The sequence below is a fragment of the Manis pentadactyla genome, chromosome 9 (genome assembly GCF_030020395.1).
Source record: "Manis pentadactyla isolate mManPen7 chromosome 9, mManPen7.hap1, whole genome shotgun sequence".
Lineage (NCBI taxonomy): Eukaryota > Metazoa > Chordata > Mammalia > Pholidota > Manidae > Manis > Manis pentadactyla.
The window spans coordinates 93,948,188-93,971,215 of NC_080027.1; the positions used below are offsets into that span (position 1 = coordinate 93,948,188).

General features: G+C 38.6%; 1 protein-coding gene and 1 pseudogene across 7 annotated transcripts in view; both read right to left on the reverse strand.

The window, feature by feature from the left end:
* PLD5 (phospholipase D family member 5) overlaps window positions 1-23,028 on the reverse strand; it is a 406,964-nt gene that overhangs the window by 26,221 nt on the left and 357,715 nt on the right. For all 7 annotated transcript variants that reach the window (XM_057507828.1, XM_057507829.1, XM_057507830.1 and 4 more), the window contains 2 exons: window positions 21,146-21,282; window positions 9,250-9,418 (listed from right to left, as the gene is read on the reverse strand). In XM_057507828.1, the coding sequence (XP_057363811.1) occupies window positions 9,250-9,418; window positions 21,146-21,282 (306 nt within the window). The remainder of the gene's footprint in view (window positions 1-9,249; window positions 9,419-21,145; window positions 21,283-23,028) is intronic.
* On the reverse strand, window positions 2,781-5,701 carry LOC118929952 (poly(A) polymerase alpha-like; annotated as a pseudogene).

Genomic DNA, 23,028 nt, shown 5'->3' on the forward strand with positions numbered 1-23,028 from the left:
GTTCTTTATATGTTTTACATATTTACCCCTTATCAGATAATATGATCTGCAAATATTTTTCCTATTTTGTAGGTTGTTTTTAACTTTCTAGTTCATTTCTTTTGCTGTACAGCTTTTCAGTTTAATGTAGTCCCACTTGTTTATTTTTTATTTTGTTGCTTGAGCTTCAGATGTCATATTCAAAGTATCATTACCATGATCCATGTCAAGGAATTTTTCCACTATGTTTTCTTCTAGTAGTTGTATGGCTTCAGGTCTTACATTTAAGTCTTTAATCTATTTTGACTTAATGTTTGTGAGTATTTTAAGATATGGGTCCAGTTACATTCTTTTACTTGTGAATGTCCAATTCCCCAGCATCATTTATTGAAGAGACTATCTTTTCTCCACTGAGCAGTCTTAACTCCCTTGTCAAATATTAGTTGATTGTATATGCTCAGGTTTACTTCTGGACTCTTGACTGTTTAATTGGTCTATTTTTATGTTAGTGCCATACTGTTTTGATGACTATAGTTACATAGGATAGCTTGCAATCAGGAAGGGTGATACCACCTGCTTTGTTCTTCTTTTTCAAGGTTTCTTTGGCTACTTGGTCTTTTGTGGGTCCATATACATTTTTTTGTTTGTTTTTTCTTTTTTATTGTGTTTTCAATGGAGAAATACATCATCTGTTTACAAAATAGCTCTTGAAAAATACAAGGAGTATAGATACTATAAAACAAAGCAAACTCCAGTTATGAGACACTATGTACATCATGTGAAAGCAACAGTTTGATCTCCAGGTTACGAAATCTAGAATTAAAAAGTCACTACACAGGAAAGGTCCAAGTTTCCAGCTTGGTAAAACTTGGGTGCAGTTACATGAAATGTTTAATAAACTCAATTTTTTTCCCCCGATGTGTAAACAAAATGAAAAGACTAAATCTGTGCCTGGCAATTTCTTTTTTTTAGTTTTTAATTTTTTATTAAGGTATGATTGATATACACTCTTATGAAGGTTTCACATGTAAAAACAACATGGTTACTACAATTACCCATATTATCAAGTCCCCACCCATACCCCAATGCAGTCACTGTCCATCAGTGCAGCAAGAGGCCAGAGATCCACTATGTGCCTTCTCTGTGCTACACTGTTCTCCCCATGATCCCCCATACCATGTGTAGTAAACATAATACCCCTCAGTCCCCTTCTCCCTCCCTCCCCTCCTACCCTCCCACAACCCTCCCCTTTGGTAACCACTAGTCCCTTCTTGGAGTCTCTGAGTCTGCTGCCATTTTGTTCCTTCAGTTTTGCTTCATTGTTATACTCCACAAATGAGGGAAATCATTTGGCATTTGTCTTTCTCTGCCTGGCTTATTTCACTGAGCATAATGTCCTCCAGCTCCATCCATGTTGTTGCAAATGGTAGGATTTGTTTCTTTCTTATGGCAGAATAGTATTCCATTGTGTATATGCACCATCTCTTCTTTATCCATTCATCTACTGATGGACACTTAGGTTGCTTCCATATTTTGGCTATTGTAAAAAGTGTTGCGATAAACATAGGGGTGCATATGTCTTTTTGAATGTGAGAAGTTGTATTCTTTGGGTGAATTCCAAGGAGTGGGATTCCAGGGTCAAATGGTATTTCTATTTTTAGTTTTTTGAGGAACCTCCATATTGCTTTCCACAATGGTTGAATTAGCTTACATTCCCACCAGCAGTGTAGGAGGGTTCCCCTTTCTCCACATCCTCTCCAGCATTTGTTGTTCTTAGTCTTTCGATGCTGGCCATCCTTACTGATGTGAGGTTATACCTCATTGTGGTTTTAATTTGCATTTCCCTGATGATTAGTGATGTGGAGCATCTTTTCATGTGTCTGTTGGCCATCTGAATTTCTTCTTTGGAGGACTGTCTCTTCATATCCTCTGCCCATTTGTTAATAGGGTTATTTGTGCCTGGCAATTTCAATCTAACTCTGAAGCTACACGAAACACACAGACACCTGTACACTTCACCTGTTAGTATGACCATCTTTTTTTCTTAAGTGGTGGGAGGAAGGGCAAAGTGACTAGGCAGAGCAAAGACGTGTGAAGTGGAAATGTTGTATACCAGACATTATAGAGTATGGTGAAAAGAAAGCCTCAATTAATGCATAGCCTAACGGGAGAAAGACTACCCTCCAAATTTGGAAAATTAATTGAGAAGGAGGGGGAAGATTTTAAGTAACTGAAGTACAACATGAAAAATTCACATGTGATAGAATGGAGCACAATGGAGGATTCATAAAACATGTTCATCAGTAAAGCCCATTAGGTTTGCTTTGTCCAGATTAAAGAAATAGTGAGTTTATCAACATCTGGCATCCTTCATACCTTGTAAAGATGGATATTTTCTGTTGCTTAATTATGAGGAATTATTTTCTTTAAAGAAAAGAGTTCTCAAGAGAGTTCTTTTAAAATGTTTCTGCATATAAAATGTACTGATAAATTTTGGTCAACCTTTTAAAAATAAAAATTAGTTTAAAATTCTTGGAGAAAATGCCTTTTAGCCCACGTTTAAAGTTGAATATCAACTTTACTAGAGACAGGAGTTCTGTGGAGTATACAAAATTCTTCATATTTAGAGATCAAATGGCCATCCAAGACAGGTATCATATTTCACAGTCATTACTTTTAGTCACCCTGAAGTTTCAGCCATGGGACCAAAATTTAGTGTTCTGTGCCATGTGGCCGCAGGATCATTCGTTTCACATCATGGCTTAAGAAAATACCAACATTTTGTTTTTTAGGCATACAAGCAGAAATGATAAAGAGGGAGCAAAAAGCTTTGTTTCAAAGACAGCAGACTGAAGGCAAATGAATCTGGAGCTTTAATAAGCTCAAAGAAAAATATTTGCTGGCTGACCACTGATTTTCATGCAATCTAAACAGTACTATAAATAAAACCAATATGTCATTTCTTAATCATGACTGCACTGAACCAAGTATTTCCTAATTATTCTTTCAATGTCAAATATATACCCTCGAGGTAACATTTCATTTTTGAGGGTTACAGCTACTTCATAGGGGCTGAACTAGCTCTTATCTTTTCTCTGAAGTCTAACCACTGCACAACGGCATCCAATTTGAAGACTAATGGTAAAGGAAATTCTTCAGGAAAAAATGAAAATCCATCAAGCTGAAAATCTAAAATTAGTTCTACTTTCTAATTAAAAAAATACATACAAGTGCATCATCAGAACAAGGAATTCTCATGCCAGTTTGTATTGCAAATTTTCCAAACAATGTGTCAAACAGAAACCCAATCCAGATACCAATTATGGACACAAATATAGCTTGAGGTTTTTTTTTTCTGAAGGCAGTAATTTTTTGAAACACTTAATGCTAACACAATAATAATAGTACTCCTGGCTTCACACACTAACCTGGACTTCTGATCCAGTGCTGATTAGCCCAGTAAGGGAGGTCACCAAAATAACCTAAATCCTTTTTCAGTCATGCCTTAGTCTTGTACCCTCCATTCTACTTTTTTAGCATTTAAAGACAACAGGTTGAGTTGGCAGATATTGTTTATGGACCCCTGAGTTTTTTTTTTTTTACCAATTCAATCTCTGTTTTACTGGATTCTTGCTAACAGGATTAGGATTTGCAGGGAGAGCAGGCATGTCAGAAAGGTCTGTACTGGATGTTTTCTGAGAGGCCAACAGTGAAGGAGCTTCCTGATTAGTTTCTGACTGAGTTGTACTCATCTCTGTATCAAGTTGTTCCTTTGTTCCTGTTTTATCATGTCCACTCAAAGCAAAACACTGAGCATCTTCATTTGTTTAATTCTTTTCTGTTTTGGTTTTCTTGGGGTTCTCTTCTTTATGGGGTGAGGATGTCCTCTTGACTTTTACTACAGGATTAGGTACTTTCATTGTTGCATTTCCTGAAGATCTAGGTGGTGGGTTTACCAGATGTGTTGAAGAAACAACTCTGGAGACCGTAGGCTTTGGTGGTGGTGAAATGGCCGGTTGTGTGGCAGTTTGAGGAATGCTTTCACTCGATGTACCCCCTGAGCTTTCACTGAAATTTACTTGTGGCACAGAAACTTCAGTAGCCTGTATGTTGGTCACAGATGCTGCTCTTATAGCTGGTGCAGGACTATGTCTGCCCTGAGAGCTGCCAGAACTGTTCAATGGACTGGTCTTCATAGCACTAGGAGGTTAAGGCACAGACATGTTGACACCTTCCGCTGAATGCTTTTTCTTTTTCTGAAGCACATGACTAGGTAGTAGTTGATGGAGTTGCTTACTTTTTACATGCACTGCAGCAATTTTCATGTCCACCTCAAACATCTTGCTGTTTATTGCTTGCCTATAAACTGTGTGTGTGAAAGACTGAGTATCATAGGTGAGATCAACACTGAGACTGTCCAAGTTTTCTGTTTTTTAAACACTAACTCAATCACCCACATCGTGTGAAATTCTTCCTTGTGAGGATTTTCTTTGGGTGCTGGGAATGACTGGGGATTCACATGAGCCAGTGTAATAAATTCATTTTTCTCCAAACTTCCAACAAGCATTCAGATTTTGGACTCCACCAACCCACCCATTCTAGGTGTTGTTTTTCTGTTGGTGCACTTGCTAGAAGTACAATATAATGCTTGTACTTTTGAAAGAAGTTTGGTTTCAAAAAGTTTGGACCATTCTGCCTTACTCAGCAAAACTTCATCTGAGATAGCAAGACCTTGTTTAAACTCCTCAACCATGATCATCCGTGTTGAAACGGACACATTGTACATGGAGTTCTGTTGTAGGTATGCTGGTGTAATTATAGGCATAAGATGGAACCTATCACTGGGGTTTACTCTTGGGTCCCATACAGGCAAATTAAGATTGCATTCTTCAGTCTGTTTCAGTAGCACTGGATTTTGCCATTCCCATTTAGAAAATAATCAAGAAAAATATATGTACAAGAGTTGATGCTATTGCATTTGGATAAAGCTGGCAAGTTTTTGCTACTAGCATAGCCCAGGAAACACCACCGAGGAAACATAATAGATTGGAATAGATGTTGTGGTATTTGGACAGCTCTCAGAGCTGACCTGAAGTTCTCAATATTTGGTACTAGATGTAAAACTTCATCAGTTACCCTGCAACAATTAAGACTTCTTATTTATCTTATATCTAAATTTTAAAAACTTTCATCTTGTAAATCCAAGTCTTCTGGAATAGTCTGCATTGCTAATCTTGCAAACAAAATATCAATCTCTATCCCATCAAAACACAGTTTGATAACTGGTACGAATGCCTCTTCAACAGCTCTTAAAACTTTTACTTCTTCCTCTAACTTCAACTAATAGAATGAGGTGAAAAAGTCACACACAATGCATCCATATCGGCACCTTTTGTATGTACTCTAATCTGTATGATCCAAATGTGAAAATTTTTTCCTCCAACATTTTCAGTTACAGATTGTGGAAGATTCTTGCTTTCACTGATTTCTCGTATCTACTCTTTGACCAGGTTATTTAGTTTTCCCAAAATTAAAATTCTGCGCTGCAGTTCCTCTTCTTCTTCAAAAAAACCCCAAAGGGCTTCAGAGTCTCAATTAGTTTCTGTGTGAGAAGGCAATCTGTCTCCTTGGGGGCTGCTAAGTTTATAGGAGAGGTAATGTCATAGTGCCTCTGTGGCGGCTACGTTCGTTGTGATCCCTGTTCTGTAACTGGAAATGGCATTGTCTTCTGTGCAGGCCCTGCCCAGTTCAGTCACTTTCCCCGTGCAACCGCCGCGCCGCCCGGGGTGGAATCCGGGGAGGCGCGAGGGAGGGGGCGGGGCCTGCCTCAGCCCTGGGTCCAATCCCTGGGTCCACAGACATTTTAGGAGTGTTTTTTTCTACTTCTGTAAAAAATGTCATTGGAATCTTGATAGGGATTACATTGACTCTATAGATGGCATTTGACAGTACTGACATTTTAACAATATTAATTCTTCCAATCCATGAACACAGAATATCTTTCGATTTATTTGTGTCTTCTTTGATTTCTTTCATCAGTTTCTTATAGGGTTCAATATAGAGGTCTTTCACCTCCTTTGTTAAATTTATTCCTAAGTACTTTATTTATTTATTTTTTTGCTATTGTATTTGTTTTTGATGCTATTGTAAATGGGATTTACTTCTTTATATCTTTTTCAGAAATTTCATTGTTAGTGTATAGAGATGCCACTGATTTTTGTATGTCAATTGCATGTTATCTTGCAGTTTTAGTGAATTCATTGAATAGGTTTACCTTTCTTTTTTGGTTGTGTCTTTAGGATTTTCTATATGTAAAATCATGTCTTCTTCAAACAGCAACATTTTACTTCTTCCTTTCCAATTCCAATTCCTTTTCTTTTTATTGCCAGATTGCTCTTGCTAGTATTTCCTGTATGTTGGATAGGGGTGGTGGGAATGGGCATCCTGTTTTGTTGATCTTAAAGGAAAAGCTTTCAACCTTTCACCATGTGTATGATGCTAGCTGGAGGCTTCATTGGCCTGTTTTTATTTCCAGTACTTATTTTGTGAACCCACAGAGGTGCACAACTGGCTCAGTTTAGAAAAACCAGCTAAAGAGAGATAAAAATTTCCATTTTCCATTAATATTACCAGAATGTTGGGGAGATTAAAATGAAAATATACGTAAGAAACATTATTTTTGGGGGGAACTTACAGTAAACTCTAGAATTTTAGGTCTTTTATTTTTAAAAATATTACAATGGCATGAGTCAAGAGCATTTCATCTGTTTTTGATGATTCTCAGAGATAAATTTAAATGTGTAGCTTCTCAAGTCTTTGAGCAGGTATAGTATATGAAGTTATTGAATATAGATAGGAAAGACGAAAAAATACCTTTGTAACTTATGATTTCCATAAGCAGAGGCCATACAGTATAATATTTAAGAGCTCAAGCTATGGAATTACAAAGACTTAATTTGAGTCTTACTCCACTATTAGCTAGTGTCCTTGAGAGAGGTAACTTAACGTCTTTAAGATTCGTTTTCTATGTCTGTAAAAAGGGAATGGTTTCAGCTTCATTGTGTAGTTGTGAATATAAAATAATCCATTCAAAGTATTTAATGTAGGGCCTGCTAATTGTATATACTCATGAATGTAACAAATTCCTTCACTTTAGAAAATATTAAGCACTTACTCCTTATAGGCAATGTGAGGTGGGGTGCTGCCATAACAGCAACAGAAACTTCACAAATGATGTAGCAATGGTTTACCAAAGGGGCAGTAAGCAGCAGGTAATTGGTATTGCAGGGTAGAAAGATGGAGACTCATGTTATGCAGTGGCAAAACATCTGGTAAAACCATAACCTGCATTCATTTGGAAGGAAAACCAAGCTACAGGGCAAGAGATTGGAACACAACTTGCTTGTAGTATGTTGGCTGTTATTAGTACTTTCAGAAAGTTATTAGAGGGGATAAATAAGCCCAGGGAAGGATTTTTCTGGTTTACAATCAGGTATGATTGAGGACAGATAGGCTGGAATTTTGGTGTTTCAAGGGGTTGGAAAAGCCTACTGTGCCTTGAGCTCAGGAGTAGAAAACGAGTTTGAAAAATACCTTAAGTGACTGAGGCCGGTTAAGATTCAGTCCTGCGGTAAAGATCAGATAATTGGTATAATTATAATTGGTGCGACCTTCCCACCCAAGTCTGATGGCCAGAATGACACTATTAAAGTGAGAGAGGAGGGAGAGACAGGCAAAAGTATATGGGCAAGAAAGCCTAATTAATCGTTTGGTTATTACATAGAAAAAAAAAAAAAGAAAACTTTGGCTGTGGTTACTGGCACATGGAAATGACTAGAAGCAAATACAGTGGAAGTGTACTGAGTTTCTGAGAATATTGCATTGCCAAAGGGACCACGAGCCAGGACAAAAACTCCTTTAACTGCTTATGTCTAAAAGCAACCTTGGGTCTTGATCTGAATGAGAAGGAGGACAACGACATACATCACAATACTGACCTAAAAGATTTTACAAGTGCTGTGGACCAGTGAGCACTGTGGGTCATTGCGGGTCTGGGAAGGAGAGTTTTTCTGTCCTTATCCTGTTCCTGTTGTATGTTGTACCACTTTAGCCTGGGCTTGGAGGTTTCTGGATCTTGTTTTGTTTTTAGTTTCTATGTCACTAAACTATGAGATGCCTCATACAGACTTGCTGTCAAGAAGTGCACATCGCTGGGCAGTCCTACCCTTCAGGTATGCAATACCTCTGGGAAATGAGGGCTGTCTGCATGGGAAGAGAGCAAAACAGCTAGTGGGTGTGCAGAATGTCAGTTATGATTCACAAATACGTGCCTTTGTCCTCTTGGAAACACAGCTGCCTTTCTGACCACACTCATGAGCCGTCCCTGCCATTAGTGTGCCTGGGTGAGCGATTTCTGCGCAGTGGGATGAAGGCTAAAGGCATGTTCACCACCTCCAGGCTTACCCCATAAATACTTCCCACGCCATCTTCCAATCTCTCTGCTTCTGACTGATGTGGATGCCCGGGGCCATCTTGGAAGCCCTGGAACAGCATTGATGGTTACAGCCCCTGTTACCCTGGGTCCCTAAACACTGGGTGGAGTACTAAGGGACCTACAAGAGGGCCTGGTACAGAGTAGGGTCTCACTGCACATTCGGTGAGTGACTGCAGTGGAGGGTGGGAGAAGCTGGCACCTTTATAAAGAACGAGTGGGCATCAGTCAGGTAAGGCACGGAGAAGAGCATTGTAGGCCAAAGGAATAGCATGTACAAAGGTCCTGAGGGGAAGAAGTGGGGTTACATGTGAGGACTAGAGGAGAGTCAAAGATGAACTCGAGAGGGAGTTCCCAATCTTACCGCCCTCCAAGGATGCAAATATGGATAAGCATGTGGCCACAGAGACCTGGAGCCAACACACAAGCCCAGGCCAGGACACTTTAGGATGGAGAGTCTGTGCTCATGCATGTTCCAATGCTCCATTGGTCACAGTCTTACAAATAAGAATAAAAAATAGGTGAAAAAGGCAATTCAAACAAAATGGAGAGGATGCAACAGAAAGTGTGTGTAAAGAGGGCTAGGCTGGGAGGGCACCAGCAAACTTGGGTTCTAGTCTCCTTTTGTTGCATGTGATTGTTTTGAAGAATTACTGAACCAACCTTTTGAGGTATTTTTCACTAAGCTTGTTATCCTGGTTCTTACTGGAAGTTTTTGTGTTTGTGGACAAAGGAACTCAATGCTTTTTATTTAATAACATAGCCCATATAATACTTACAACTTTCAAACTGCAGTTGGCTATTTCAGTGCAAATAGCTTTAAGAGATGAGATAAAGTTAAATGTAAGGGGGTCGGTTTCCTTCCAGAAGCTTATAAGGAGTCGAACTTTAACGCTTCGCAGAACTAATGCTTCTCTTATTTTCCCGTCCAAGTCTGGCCAGTAAGTCCTGCAGAAATAACATCCATATAGATAAAAATAAAACAAAGTTAGTCTGGGACAAGAAGTTTTCTAGGCTATGAAGAACATTCATAACCTGCTCGTTACTATGTTCTGTAATATAAGAATATCCTTGTAGGATATGTTAAAAAAATGCAAGTCTCCTGGGCTAAAGCACCGAGAAATGATGCTGTACTGAGACCAGCCCCAGCTTAAAATGAGCTTCCTGCCACCAGGGCCAGCTCACATTGCCCTCATTACATTAGCTCTACCTGGGCCTCAGTTCATATGTGTGTGAGGAACTGACTTCCTACAGAACTCCAGTGGGGAGCCCTGGGCAACCCATCTCTCCCCAAATGCTGCTTAAATCTCACTTCTTTGCTAACTGCTCACAAAAGGAGCTTCTTTTCTGGATACCAAAGCTTTCCCACACTCTTATCTCCAGACTGGTTTCTCTCCTGACCAAGCATCTGCCTACTCTGGGGCTTGGAATCCGCATCCCTATCTGCTCAGCCTCTTCCTTGAATCTGTAACCTTTTGCCTTTACATCCTGACTCTTCCTTAGGCTGCAGCTTCTCCTGAAGTCCTGCTGAGTCTCTTCCACCGCAGCCTTCCTGCGGTTTCCGGTGTGGGGCCAGCCACCCCCCACAACAGCCCCATCCCCACCAGAATGCACAATGTCACTTATAGAGCTGTCACTGAATTCTCATATTAAAAACAAAAAAATCAATGAACTTCGCCATCTTAAGGACGAGCCTCGAATTGCTCTCTCTCCCCTCAGCCCTGGCATGTGGTGTCCCTCTGTTTACTCACACAAATCTTTCCCTAATTCTGGGCCAGTTCCTTCTGTGGGCTAATGACATTCAGACCTGAGCCTATCAGTTGTCATCTGCATCTGCCATGGTCCCCTCTGCCTCCTGGCTGGCCTCCCACTCTCCAGGCCCCTCCACTCTCTTACCTGCACTAAACCTGCTCTGTCACAGGTGTAGGCCCAAATGCATGACCCTCTGCTTCTCCCTGTCCATCAGCTCCTCCTGTTCCCCTCCTCTGACAAGTCTGCTCCTGTTCTGGTCCCTTGGAGGACACTTACCCCTCTCTCTCCAGCTCTTGACAAAAATCTAAACCCTGTGGTCCTGGTGCTCTAACTCCCTTGGTCTGTGTCTACAGCCACAGGGCTGAGGACTACTGCCAAGACTCGAGCAAGTATGACACACTGTGGCCCTCTGCACTGCCTGCCTGCCCCTGAACATGTGCTGGTCCGTTCCACCTCCTGTACCTTTCTGTAATGATTTCTGCAATGGTGCTAAACTTCACCCTGTTCAAGAGAACTTGTTTCTTCCCTCATCCACAAAACCGAGGCTCTCAGCCATGGCCTCCCTCAACTTCCTACTCCCTCTAGTCCCCTTCCCTCTGAGCTTAGAGGATAAGGCATCCTTCTCACCATCAGCCCCCAAAGTGGCCCCTCTCACCAGGCCGTCCCCTCCACCCTTGGCACCTGCATTTATCAGTCATTGTTTCCTAAGAATAACGTCTGCCTCTCAAGCTTCCTCTTAGTTTGAGAAAAAAGCATCAGTCTCTCCATCCAGAGTCCCTCCCTTGGCCCTGCATTGCTCTGTAGCTGGTGCTCAATCTCTTTCCTCTTTTGAACAAACCTCTTGATAGCAGAACCCAGAGCATCTGACTGGACTTCATTACCCACACATACTCTTCAACCTCCTGCCCCTGGCCTCTGGACCCCCACTCTTCTGCAAATGTTCTCAAAGTCAGCAGTGGTGCCGCAACTGCAAATCTAATGAGCACCCTGCAATTCTTACTTTACCATTAGACTAGGACACAGGTAGCTCTGTTGATGGTGCCCTTAGTCTGGAAAATCTATTTCATTGGCTTTGTGACTCTAAGCTTTGCTACTCTGCCTCTTATCTCCTGGACTGCTTCTTTATTTTCCAGGGTCCTTCTCTAAATACCAGCATTCCCTGAGGAGCCCATCATCTTCTGTTCTTCCCACTCCACATGCCATCTCCTTGGTGGCTTCAGCCACACACGTGGCTTCCTCTGCCCTCTATTGTCTGATATTCACATCCCAGGCTAACCCTTCTCAGACTTCATTCTGGATATTTTTATAAGATCTTATATAAGGTTTCCAAGAACCTCACATTCACAAATCTACAGTTTTTAAAGCCTTCCCTACTGTGTGTAGCCTTCATCATCTAATCACCCAAAAAGCCTGGCCATCATCTTTGCATCTGCTCTCTTTTCTGCCAGTCACCATGAACTTCAGAAGTCATGCTATGCCTGGCCTGGGCCTCTACCAGAGCTCCAGATGGGTTTCTCTGCCTCCAGCCTTGTCCCTGTCTAGTACACCCTCCATGACCACCAAAGTGATCTGTCTAAAAGTGTATCTCATCCTTTGACTAAAACACAGTGTAGGCCCCCCCAAAGTCACAAGAGCCCCCAGGGATTGCCCTTCTGGTCTGATCCTTGCCCTCTCCACTTTGCTCTTTCACCATCCTGCCTTGGACTCTATATTCTAGCACTGAGCTTGTTACACGTCCTGAAACTTTGTTCTTGCTGTCCCTTCTACCTGGGAACCTCCCTTTCTCACTCTTTTTCTGACTCACTACTGCACATTTTTAAACATAATTCAGGTAGCATTTCCTCCAATTGGCTTCTACTACCCCTGAAACTGCCACAGATGCCCTTTCACTGAGCATTTTATAACATTCTGTACATGTATCTATTGTTCCATTCACCCCACTGTTAAAATAATCTAATCTGTGCCCATTTGTCCCTATTGGATGGAGTTTCTAGGATCATATGCTATTCATACTTTAATCACTCTTGCACAATGTCTAATAAATATTTGTTGAATGATACATACATGAAAATATTAATACCACAATGACTTATTGGCCTCCTTTTTTATTGAATAAATCTGATATGTAACATTGGGTAAGTTTAAGGGGTATTGCATATTACTTTTATACATTCATATATTGTAATATGATTGTCCCTTGTAGTGATATTCATCACACTGCATAATTACAGCACAATGTTATTGTCTATATTCATTATACTTCCCATTAGATCTCTATGGATTATTTACTACTCATTACATATTTGTGCCCTGAAACACTATCACTCTTATTCTACCCCCTAGTAACCACCATTTCACTCTGTTTTCTCTCGTTTTAATTTTTTAGATTTCACATATAAATGATATCATGCAGTACTTGCCTTTGCCTGACTCTTCTTGTTTAGCATAATGTGTTCAAGGTTCATCCATGTTGCTGCAAATGGCAGGATATCCTTTTTCATGGCTGAATAACATTCCATTGGGCATATATTCCACAACATTTTTATCCATTCATCTATCTATAGATATTTGGCTTGTTTCCATATCTTGGCTATTGTAAATAATGTTGTAATAAACATGGAAGTGCATATATCTCATCAAAATCCTGTTTTCATTTCCTTTGGGTGCCCAGCAGTGGAATTGCTGCATCTATTTTTAATTTATGAGGAACTTCCATATTGTTTCCCTGGTGGCTGGACCAATTTACATTCCCACCAACAATGTATAAGAGTTACAGTTTCATCATATTCTCACCAGCACCTGTTGAAGCCATTCTAACAGGTGTGAGATGATATCTCACTGTGGTTTTGATTTGCATTTCCCTGATGACTAGTGATGTTGAGCATCTTTTCATGAGTCTGTTGGCCATTTTGATATTCTCTTTGGAGAAATGCCTACTGAGTTATGCCCATTTTTTATATTGGATTGTTTTATTTGTTTTTTTATGTTATTGAGTTGACTGAGTTCTTTATGTATTTTGGATATTAACCCCTTTTCAATATATGGTTTGCGAGTTATTCCTCCCATTCTTTAGGTTGTCTTTTCATTTTGTTAATTGTTCTTTAGTTGTGCAGAAGCTTTTAAGTTTTGATTTATTCCCATTTGTTGATTTTGTGGCTGTTGTTTGTACTTTTGATTTCATGCTCCCCAAATTATTGCCTTGATGTCAGTGAGCTTCTTCCCTGCATTTTCTCCTAGTTTTATGACATCAGGTCTTATTTTTAAGTCTTGATATGTTTTGAGTTGATTTTTTTGGGATAGTGTTCCAATTTCATTTTTCTGTATATGCTTTTCCAGTTTTCCCAGAACTATTTGTTGAAGAAACTATCCTTTTCCCACTGGGGATTCTTGGGTCCCAAGTTGAATATTAGTTGACCATATATAGGCTCTGTATTCTGTCCATTGGTTGATGCATCTAATTTTGTGCCAATACCATACTGTTTTTATTACTATGGTTTTGTAGTATAGTTTGAAAGCTACACTGTGATACTCTGGCTTTGTTGTTTTTTCTCAGGATTGCTCTGGCTATTTGGATTCTTTTGTGGTTCCATTCAAATTTTAGGATTGTTTCTGTTGTTTCTTCTGTTTCTGTGAAGAATACCTTTAGTACTTTGATGGGGATTTTGTTGAATCTGTAGATGTTTTGGGTAATATAGCCATTTAAAAATATTAATTCTTCTGATTCATGAACGAGGGATGTTTTTCCATTTATGTCTTCTTTGATTTCTTTCAGCAAAGTTTTGTAGTTTTCTTTGTACAGATCTATCACTTCCTTGATTAAATTTTTTCCAAAGTACTTTATTGTTTCTGATGCTATTGTGAATGGATTGCTTTCCTTATTTCTTTTTCAGATATTTCATCATTAGTGTAAAGGAATGCAATTAATTTCTGGACATTGACTTTGTATGCCATTTCACTGAAATTGATGATTAATTCCAACAGTTTTTTTTTTTTTAATGATTCTCTGGATGTTTCTATATGTAGGATAATATCATCAGCAAATAATGATAATTTTACTTCTCCTTATCTGATTTGGATGGTTTTTATTTCTTTGTCTTGCCTACTTGCTCTAGGTAGAGTTTCCGGTGCTGTATTGAATAGGAGTAGTGAGAGTGGACATCCTGTCTTGTTCTTAATCTTGGGACAAATGCTTTCAATTTTTCTCTGTTGAGCATAATGTTAGCTGTCAGTTTGTTGTATATGGCCTTTGTTATGTGGCAGTATCCTCCTCCTATTCCCAGTCTGTTAAGAGTCTTTATCATGAAAGGGTGCTGTATTTTGCCAAATCTATTGAGATGATCATATGATTTTTATCTTAAATTTTATTGATGTAACATATTACATTTTTTGATTTGCATATGTTGTACCATCCTTGCTCCCAGGGATAAATCCCACTAGGTCATGGTGTATAATACTTCTAATGTGTTATTGAATTTGGTTTGCTAAATTTTAATATTTAGTATTAATTGTTAAATTGTTCATTTTTACATCCACATCATCAGGGATTTTCATCTATAGTGTTCTTTTCTGTGGTTTTCTTGTCTGGTTTTGCTATCAAAGTAATGCTGGCCTTGTAGAATGAATTTGGAAGTATTCCTCCTCCTCAATATTCAGGAAGAGTTGAAAAGGTTGGTGTTAATTCTTTAAATGTTTGGTATGATTCTCCAGTGAGGGTCACCTGGTCCTGGGATTTTCTGTGTTGGGAATTTTTTGATTACTGATGCAATCTCTTTACTCATTATTGGCCTGTTCAAATTACCTATTTCTTCCTGATTCAGTCTTGGTGGGTTGTATGTTGCTACAAATATACCCATTTCTTCTAGGTTATGTAATTTGTTGGCATGTAATTGTTAATAGTAGTCTCTTACAATTTTATGTATTTCTATAGTATCACTCATAATGTCTCCTCTTTCATTTCTATTTTTATTTGAATCTTTCATCTTTTTTCTTAGTCTAGCTAAAGCTTTGTCCAATTTGTTTATCTTTTTGAAGAACCAGTCTTAGTTTGTTGATCAAATTTTCTATTGTTTCTCTAGTCTCTATTTCATTTATTTCTTCTCTGATCCTTATTATTTCCTTCCTTCTGTTAAGTTTGGGTTTGTTTTTTTTTTCTTTTTCTAATTTTCTGAGGTATGAAGTTAGGTTGTTTATTTGAGTTTTTTCTGATTTCTTAATATGATTATTGCTGTAAACTTTCCTCTCAGAACTGCTTTTTTTTGTATCTCACAATATTTGATGTTGTCTTTTATTTTCATTTGTTTTGAGATAACTTTTTATTTCCCTTTTTACTTCATCTTTGACCCAAAGATTATTTAGAAGTGTATTGTTTAGTTTCCACTATTTGTAAATCTCATTTTCTTCTTTCTTTTTATTTCTAGTTTCATCCCACTATGGTCAGGAAAGATAGTTGGTATGATTCCCATTTCCTTAAATTTGCTAAGGTTTTGAGGCTTATCACATGAATTATCTTGGAGAGTGTTCCATGTGCACTTGAGAGGAATATTTATTCTGCTCCTATTGGATAGAGTGTTCCATATATTTCTATTAAGTCCATTTGTTCTAAAGTAGGGCTCCAATCCAATGTGTCCTTGTTGATTTTCTGTCTGGACTGTTGCTGATAGTAGGGAACTGAAGTCCCCATAATTATTGTATTGTTGTGTATTTCTCAAGATCTTTTCATTGCTTCATACATTTTGGTGGTTGAGTGTTGGGAGTGTATTTTTGTATATTTATGATTTTTATATCTTCTTGATTTTGACCCCTTTATCATTATAAAATACATCCTTTATTTTCTTATTACCCTTTAGGGCTTGAAGTCTATTTTGTTTGATATAAGTATGACTACATACACCTTTCTTTTGTTTCCATTTGCGTGGAATATCATCTTCCATCCCTTCACTTTGAGCCTAGTTGTGTCTTTAGAGTTGAAGTGAGTCTCCTGCAGGGAGCACATAGTTGGGCCTTGTTCTTTTTGTTTGTTTGTTTGCTTGTTTGTTTGTTTTTATCTCTCCATGAATCCCGAGCCTTCAGATTGATGAATTCAATCTATTTACATTTAGGATGATTATTGATATGTGAAGAATTAATATTGCCATTTAATCTTTTACCCTGGTTATTTTCCCTCACTATTGTTTCTTTTTCCTTCTGTTTCTGTCTTCCTTTGTAACACGGTAGTTTTCCATGGTGATTTGTTCAGTGTCCCCCCCAAACCTTCTTTTTTTTTTAAGCTATCATTGATATACACTCTTATGAAGGATTCACATGAAAAGCATTGTGGTTACTACATTCATCCATATTATCAAGCGCCCCCCCGCCCATACCCCATTGAAGTCACTGTCCATCAGTGTAGTAAGATGCCACAGAGTCACTACTTGTCTTCTCTGTGCTACACTGTCTTCCCCGTGATCCTCCCCCTACTCCATGTGTTCTAATCATAATACCCCCAAATCCCCTTCTCCAACCCTCCCCCACCCCTCCCCTTTGGTAATTGCTAGTCGCTTCTTGGAGTCTGTGAGTCTGCTGCTGTTTTGTTCCTTGTTTTGCTTTGTTGTTACACTCCAAAAATTGGAGAAATCATTTGGTACTTGTCTTTCTCCACCTGGCTTATTTCACTGAGCATAATACTCTCTAGCTCCATCCATGTTGTTGCAAATGGTAGGATTTGTTTTCTTCGTATGACTGAATAGTATTCCATTGTGAATATTTACCACCTCTTCTTTATCCATTCATTTACTAATGGACACTTACATTGCTTCCATATATTGGCTATTGTAAATAGTGCTGCAGTAAACACATGGGTGCATATGTCTTTTTGAATCTGATAACTTGTTTTCTTTGGGTAAATTCCTAGGAGTGGAATTCCTGGGTCAAATGGTATTTTTATTTTTAGTTTTTTGAGGAACCTCCATATTGTTTCCCACAATGGCTGAACTAATTTACATTCCTACCAGCAGTGTAGGAGGGAATTTGTTGTTCCTAGTCCTTTTGATGTTGGCCATTCTAACTGGTGTGAGGTGATAGCTCATTGTGGTTTTGATTTGCACTTCCCTGATAATTAACGCGTGCAGCATCTCTTCATGTGCCTGTTGGCCATCTGAATTTCTTCTTTGGAGAAGTGTCTGTTCAGATCCTCTGCCCATTTTTTAATTGGGTTATTTGCTTTTTGGGTGTTGAGGCATGTCAGTTCTTTATATGTTTTGGATGTTAACCCCTTGTTGGATATGTCATTTACAAATATATTCCCCCATACGGTAGGATGTCTTTTTGTTCTGCTGATGGTGTCCTTTGCTGTACAGAAGCTTTTTAGCTTGATGTAGTCCTATTTGTTCTTTTTGCTTTTGTTTCCCTTATCCAAGGAGATGCATACAGGAAAAAGTTGCTCATGTTTATATTCAAGAGATTTTTGCCTATGTTTTCTTCTAAGACTTTTATGGTTTCATGACTTACATTCAGGTCTTTGGTCCATTTCAAGTTTACTTTTGTGTATGGGGTTAGACAATAATCCAGTTTCATTTTCTTGCATGTAGCTGTCCAGTTTTTGCCAACCCCAGTTGTTGAAGAGGTTGTCATTTCCACATTGTATATCCATGGCTCCTTTATCATATATTAATTGACCATATATGCTTGGGTTTATATCTGGCTATCTATTCTGTTCCATTGATCTATGGGTCTGTTCTTGTGCCAGTACCAAATTTTCTTGATTACTGTGGCTTTGTAGTAGAGCTTGAAGTCAGGGAACATAATCCCCCCAGCTTTATTCTTCCTTCTCAGGATTACTTTGGCTATTCAGGGTCTTCCATGGTTCCATATGAATTTAGAACTATTTGCTCTAGCTCACTGAAGAATGCTGTTGGTATTTTGATAGGGATTGCATTGAATCTGTAGATTGCTTTAGGCAGGATGGCCATTTTGACAGTATTATCTTCCTATCCATGTGCACAGGATCTATTTGCATTTATTAGTATCTTCTTTAATTTCTCCCATGAGTGTCTTGTAGTTTTCAGAGCATAGGTCATTCACTTCTTTGGTTAGGTTTATTCCTAGGTATTTTTTTTTTTTATGCAATTGTGAATTGAATTATTTTCTTGATTTCTCTTTCTGCTAGTTCATCATTAGTATATAGGAATGCAACAGATTTATGTGTATTAATTTTGCATCCTGCAACTTTGCTGAATTCAGTTATTAGTTCTAGTAGTTTTGGGGTGGGTCAGTTTCTCCTTCTTTTATGCTTCATGTCTCTGCTCTAGATTTTTGTTTTGTGGTTCCGATGAGGTTCACAAAATACATTGCATAGATAAAAGAAAGTTGTTTTCCTGCTCTATTCTTGTCAGCCTACATTTATTTATTTATTTTTATTAGGGTATCATTGATATACACTCTTACGAAGGTGTCACAAGAAAAACAATGTGGTTATTATATTCACCCTTATTATCGAGTCCCCTCCCATATTCCATTGCAGTCACTGTCCATCAGTGTCGTAAGATGCCACAGAGTCCCTATTTGTCTTCTCTGAGCTACACTGTCTTCCCTGTGACCACACACAAACCATGTGCACCAATCTTGATACCCCTCAATTCCCTTCTCCCTCCCTCCCCACTCGCCCTCTCACACCCCTCCCCTTTGGTAACCACTAGTCCCTTCTTGGAGTCTGTTGAGTCTGCTACTATTTTGTTCCCTCAGTTTAGCTTCATTGTTATACTCCACAAATGAAGGAAATCATTTGGTATTTGTCTGTCTGCCTATATTTTTATTGGTTCTTCACACATTTACTGATTTCCTTCTAGAAGATGTATTTCATATGACTGAAGAAATAAATAATGAATAACCCCAAACTGAGATCTAGGTAAATAAATGTATTTCTCAAAGAGAGCAAGATTGCTAAATAAGGAATAAATCAAATAGGGCTTCTGATTTTTTACTGCAGGATTTATTTAGCCACACATCACTGCTCAACTTACTTCTTACTTCTGTGGAAAGTAGAAGTTACCTCTAATACTATCACCAAATGATAGTGTATATATATTTTTTATGTTTTCAACCATTTCTAATTGGGGAAAATAGAAATAAATATTTTCTTTTTCATTTGGATGTTTAGCAATTTGTGGGCTCAAAGTTAAGTCTGTAGACTGTTAACACACTGATATGTGATAATAGCTATTTGTTTATTCAAGTTGAATTCACTCCTGAAAAATTTATTCAGAAGAATGTAATGTCAAGTGAGCAGTCTGACTTAAAATTTGTTTCACTTATATAATTGAGAAGAATTTAATTATAATCTGGATGTTTGAACTTCTTATGTGTCTGATGACTTTTCATTTAGAATGCTAAAGGCATTGACAGGTTTGAAATAGTGTAAGTATGATCAAAGAATTGTTCTTTGAGTAGTAGCTAAAATGGTAGATTAATAATCAAAATGCAAAATTTCACATGTGTTTCCAGTACTTTAACATTCTTTTAGTTTTCTCTAACTTTTACATTTTCAAGATAGTTTAGATTCTCCATAGTAATTCCTTCCCCCTTGTGCATGAAAGATCTTACTTTTGTTATGTGGGACATCATAAAATAAAAGATTTTGTCAGTTCTAAGAAATCATCATTCCATTCTAACATGTAAGTCCTTAAATGTGACCTTGTTCTCCTTCTGAATAATAGGAAAATCAGGTGAAATCTGTTATGTTTCAAAATCTTCCAAAAGTGAAACTGAAGTCTAAAACTAAATCTCAAACCAAATAAACAACAAGTGGGAGAAACACAAAAGGGAGGGGGATAGAAAAAATATTAAAGTATGTGGGAAAAAAACCCATGAATGTTCAAAGGATACACAATATTTTAAAGTAAAAGTATTTTAATGTATACATCTTGAAGCTTAAGATGCTGTTTGACTGTCATTAGGAGTAATCACTTACTGGGAGAAATATGCCTTTTGCAATCCTATAGTGATTTGCATAAAGAAGTTACATATTATGCATATGTGAGGTTGGCAATATGAACAATATTCAAGTAGTAAAGGGCACACTTGACCATTTAACCTCAGTAAATGGTTAGGTTAAAATTTTAATTTTCCAAATTAAAAAGGTCTTAGGCTGTACTCCCGGAAATGTGCACTTTGAAAACCTGTTCCAGATTAAATGAATTATTCAAAACATTTACAGCAAGCACCCACATCTCTGTGTTCCCCAGAAAGAAAAAGTGGGAACTATCTGGGGCCATGCATGTGTGCAAGTAATGATTTAGGGGCATATATTCTGTCCCTAAATTTATGTCAAATATTTCTGCATTCAATGATGATTTACTGAAATAGAATTGAAAAGGTGAATTATTAAAAAGGATTGAAAGTCCTCCATTTCTAAGATGCTTTCTTCCTCATGCAGAGGGATGAACTAACTGAGAATACATCTTTCTTCTTTAAACTGAAAAGATATTAAGAAAATTTAGCATTTAATTAAAACCAATGTTAATACATCAAAGTGATGCCTCCTGTGATCAAAATCTTACAAAATCTACTCAGTTTCAGCATGTCCCTCAGGTATATCTCAACTAATACTTTCCCAAAAATATGTTTCTTCAAATAACTTTTTTCACTTACCTTATTTTTCAAATAATTTTCATGTTGAAAACAATCCAATTTTCATTCCAAAGTCACTCTCCTGCCTATACTGTAAACTACTCAGGTACATCTGTAGGGCAAGGCCCTGAGTCCTTAAAGTAGATTGAGTGGGGAACATGTTTCATGGAGAAGCTGCAAACAAGCATTGACCAGATTTGAATGGTGTATGACCCACTCGACGTGATAGCACCTTGGCATCTCAGCTGGTTTCCACTGTGGCCACAGTTCAGTGCCTGGCCAGGAGGTGGGATTCTGAGTTGAGGATGTGCACTCACTCACCTTTTGGTACTTGTACTGGAGATGGGCAAGTAGTCCATGACAGCAATGTATACATACTGCTTGGCATCATCTATCACACTGTAGATGGCGTCTATGTCAAAGCTTCTGTTTTTAGGGCAGAAGAGTTTGGGAGAATTCTGTGAAGATAGAAAAACCAAACTTTTAGAGTATTAAGTTTTGTTATCTGGTCATTTCTTTTTGTCTTTTTCAAAAATTTGTTTTAATGGATCTTGGCTTTTAACTAAATTTTTGTAAACCTACTTTCTAGTTCTTTATGAGATTAGACAAATACATCTACAGTTCTACCAAGCTGAGATGTGTGTAGACAGCAAGGTGTGGTAGGGTGGATCTCATGTCTGTCCTTTATGCCTGTTTAGGGAGGAAATTCCTGTTTTCAATACACACATCTCAGATTTTTGGAGGAGGGCTCCAGCTCTAATCTTATGTGATTGTAGTGAACATTCCTGTCATACACAGTTGTTCATTTTCTCAGGCATTGCCATGTATATACCATATGTAGCAAGCAATTTACCCTAGAAGTTATTTCATTTGAAAGATGATATGGCCATGAAAATGTTCAAGATACACAACCTAAAGATCTTAGTTTTTTTTTCTGAATCTTTCATCAAGTCAGGAAAAGAAGTGCTGATTATTGAGCAAGGTCAACAAATAATTCTAGAGGAAAAACTGAGTGAATTCTTAAGATGCCCAAATTAAGGAGAGGCAGAGAAGAAGGATATTCTGAAAGATTTAAGCAAAATGAAAAAAAGATACAAATTATATACCTAAGGGTTTTTTCTCAAGTTGCTCAAAGTAGTTTCCATCTTATAAAAGTATGATGTTTTTGGATGAAGTTGCTATAGAAAGGGGAAAACATACTTTGTGTTTCTCACTGTTTTCCCCTTGGACAAGACAGAAAATAGTGTTTCCGTAGTTCCTATCTCACTCTGACAAGCAATGTTCCATGGCAAGTGGCAGAGCACAAATAATACAAGAGGGGTTTCATAGCAAAAGGCGGAAAAAGTGGTTTCTGGAGCTGCCAGGAGGGCAGTATTGGGTCCCTCATCAGTTGTGTGGGACAACCCCTGCACTGAGCTGGCAGGACTCCCCAATCCCCGCTCAGACAGAGAGCAGGCAAAACTGGTGGGCTGAAGCCTCCTGAGGTGTAGGGGAGGGAGCATGCTGAGGGCCACACACCCTCCTGGGGGCCCTGCTCAGAATGTCAGCTTGGCAGGTAAGTATCACAATCAGATGTTAATCATTTACATTATCTTTCTTTTGGAATAAGGATGTGCATTGAAGTCTTGAAAAAAAACTGAAGCAAGCAAGCAAGGAAGAAAAGAAAAACAACCCCCACCCCCAAAACAAAAACAACAAAAAAACAAATCAAAAGCCAGTACTGGTGCTACACTCTCCAACACACATACAGACACTATGTGTGTCACCAAGACAGAAGCCGCTTCCCGCTGTCGTGTCGCTCCTCTTACTCTGATGGCTGTTCCCCTCATTTGGGGCATGAGTGCTGTTTGCTGGGGCTTTTACACATCCTCCTAACTCATTTCCTCATTTCCATGGCATTTAAGAAACACACACGTGCATTCTCAGGACTCCTGGTCTCTCGGAATCCAGCCTGCCCTCTCAGGAGGATGTATCCCAGGCCTCTGGCACCCAGCCTCCCCACTTTCTCTGCCTCCCTCATTAGCCACCTGCCATGTCCTCTGTGCCCCAAACCAAAACACTGCCTGGCCACGGCCAGGCTGTCATCTCCTTGGCCCCAGTGCGTTTGCTCTCATGGCCTCTCTAGCTCCAAATGTCCATGTTGATGCTTCAGTTAGGCATTTCCTGAACTTCTTTGCATGTTCCAAAAACAAGATTTTGGTTTC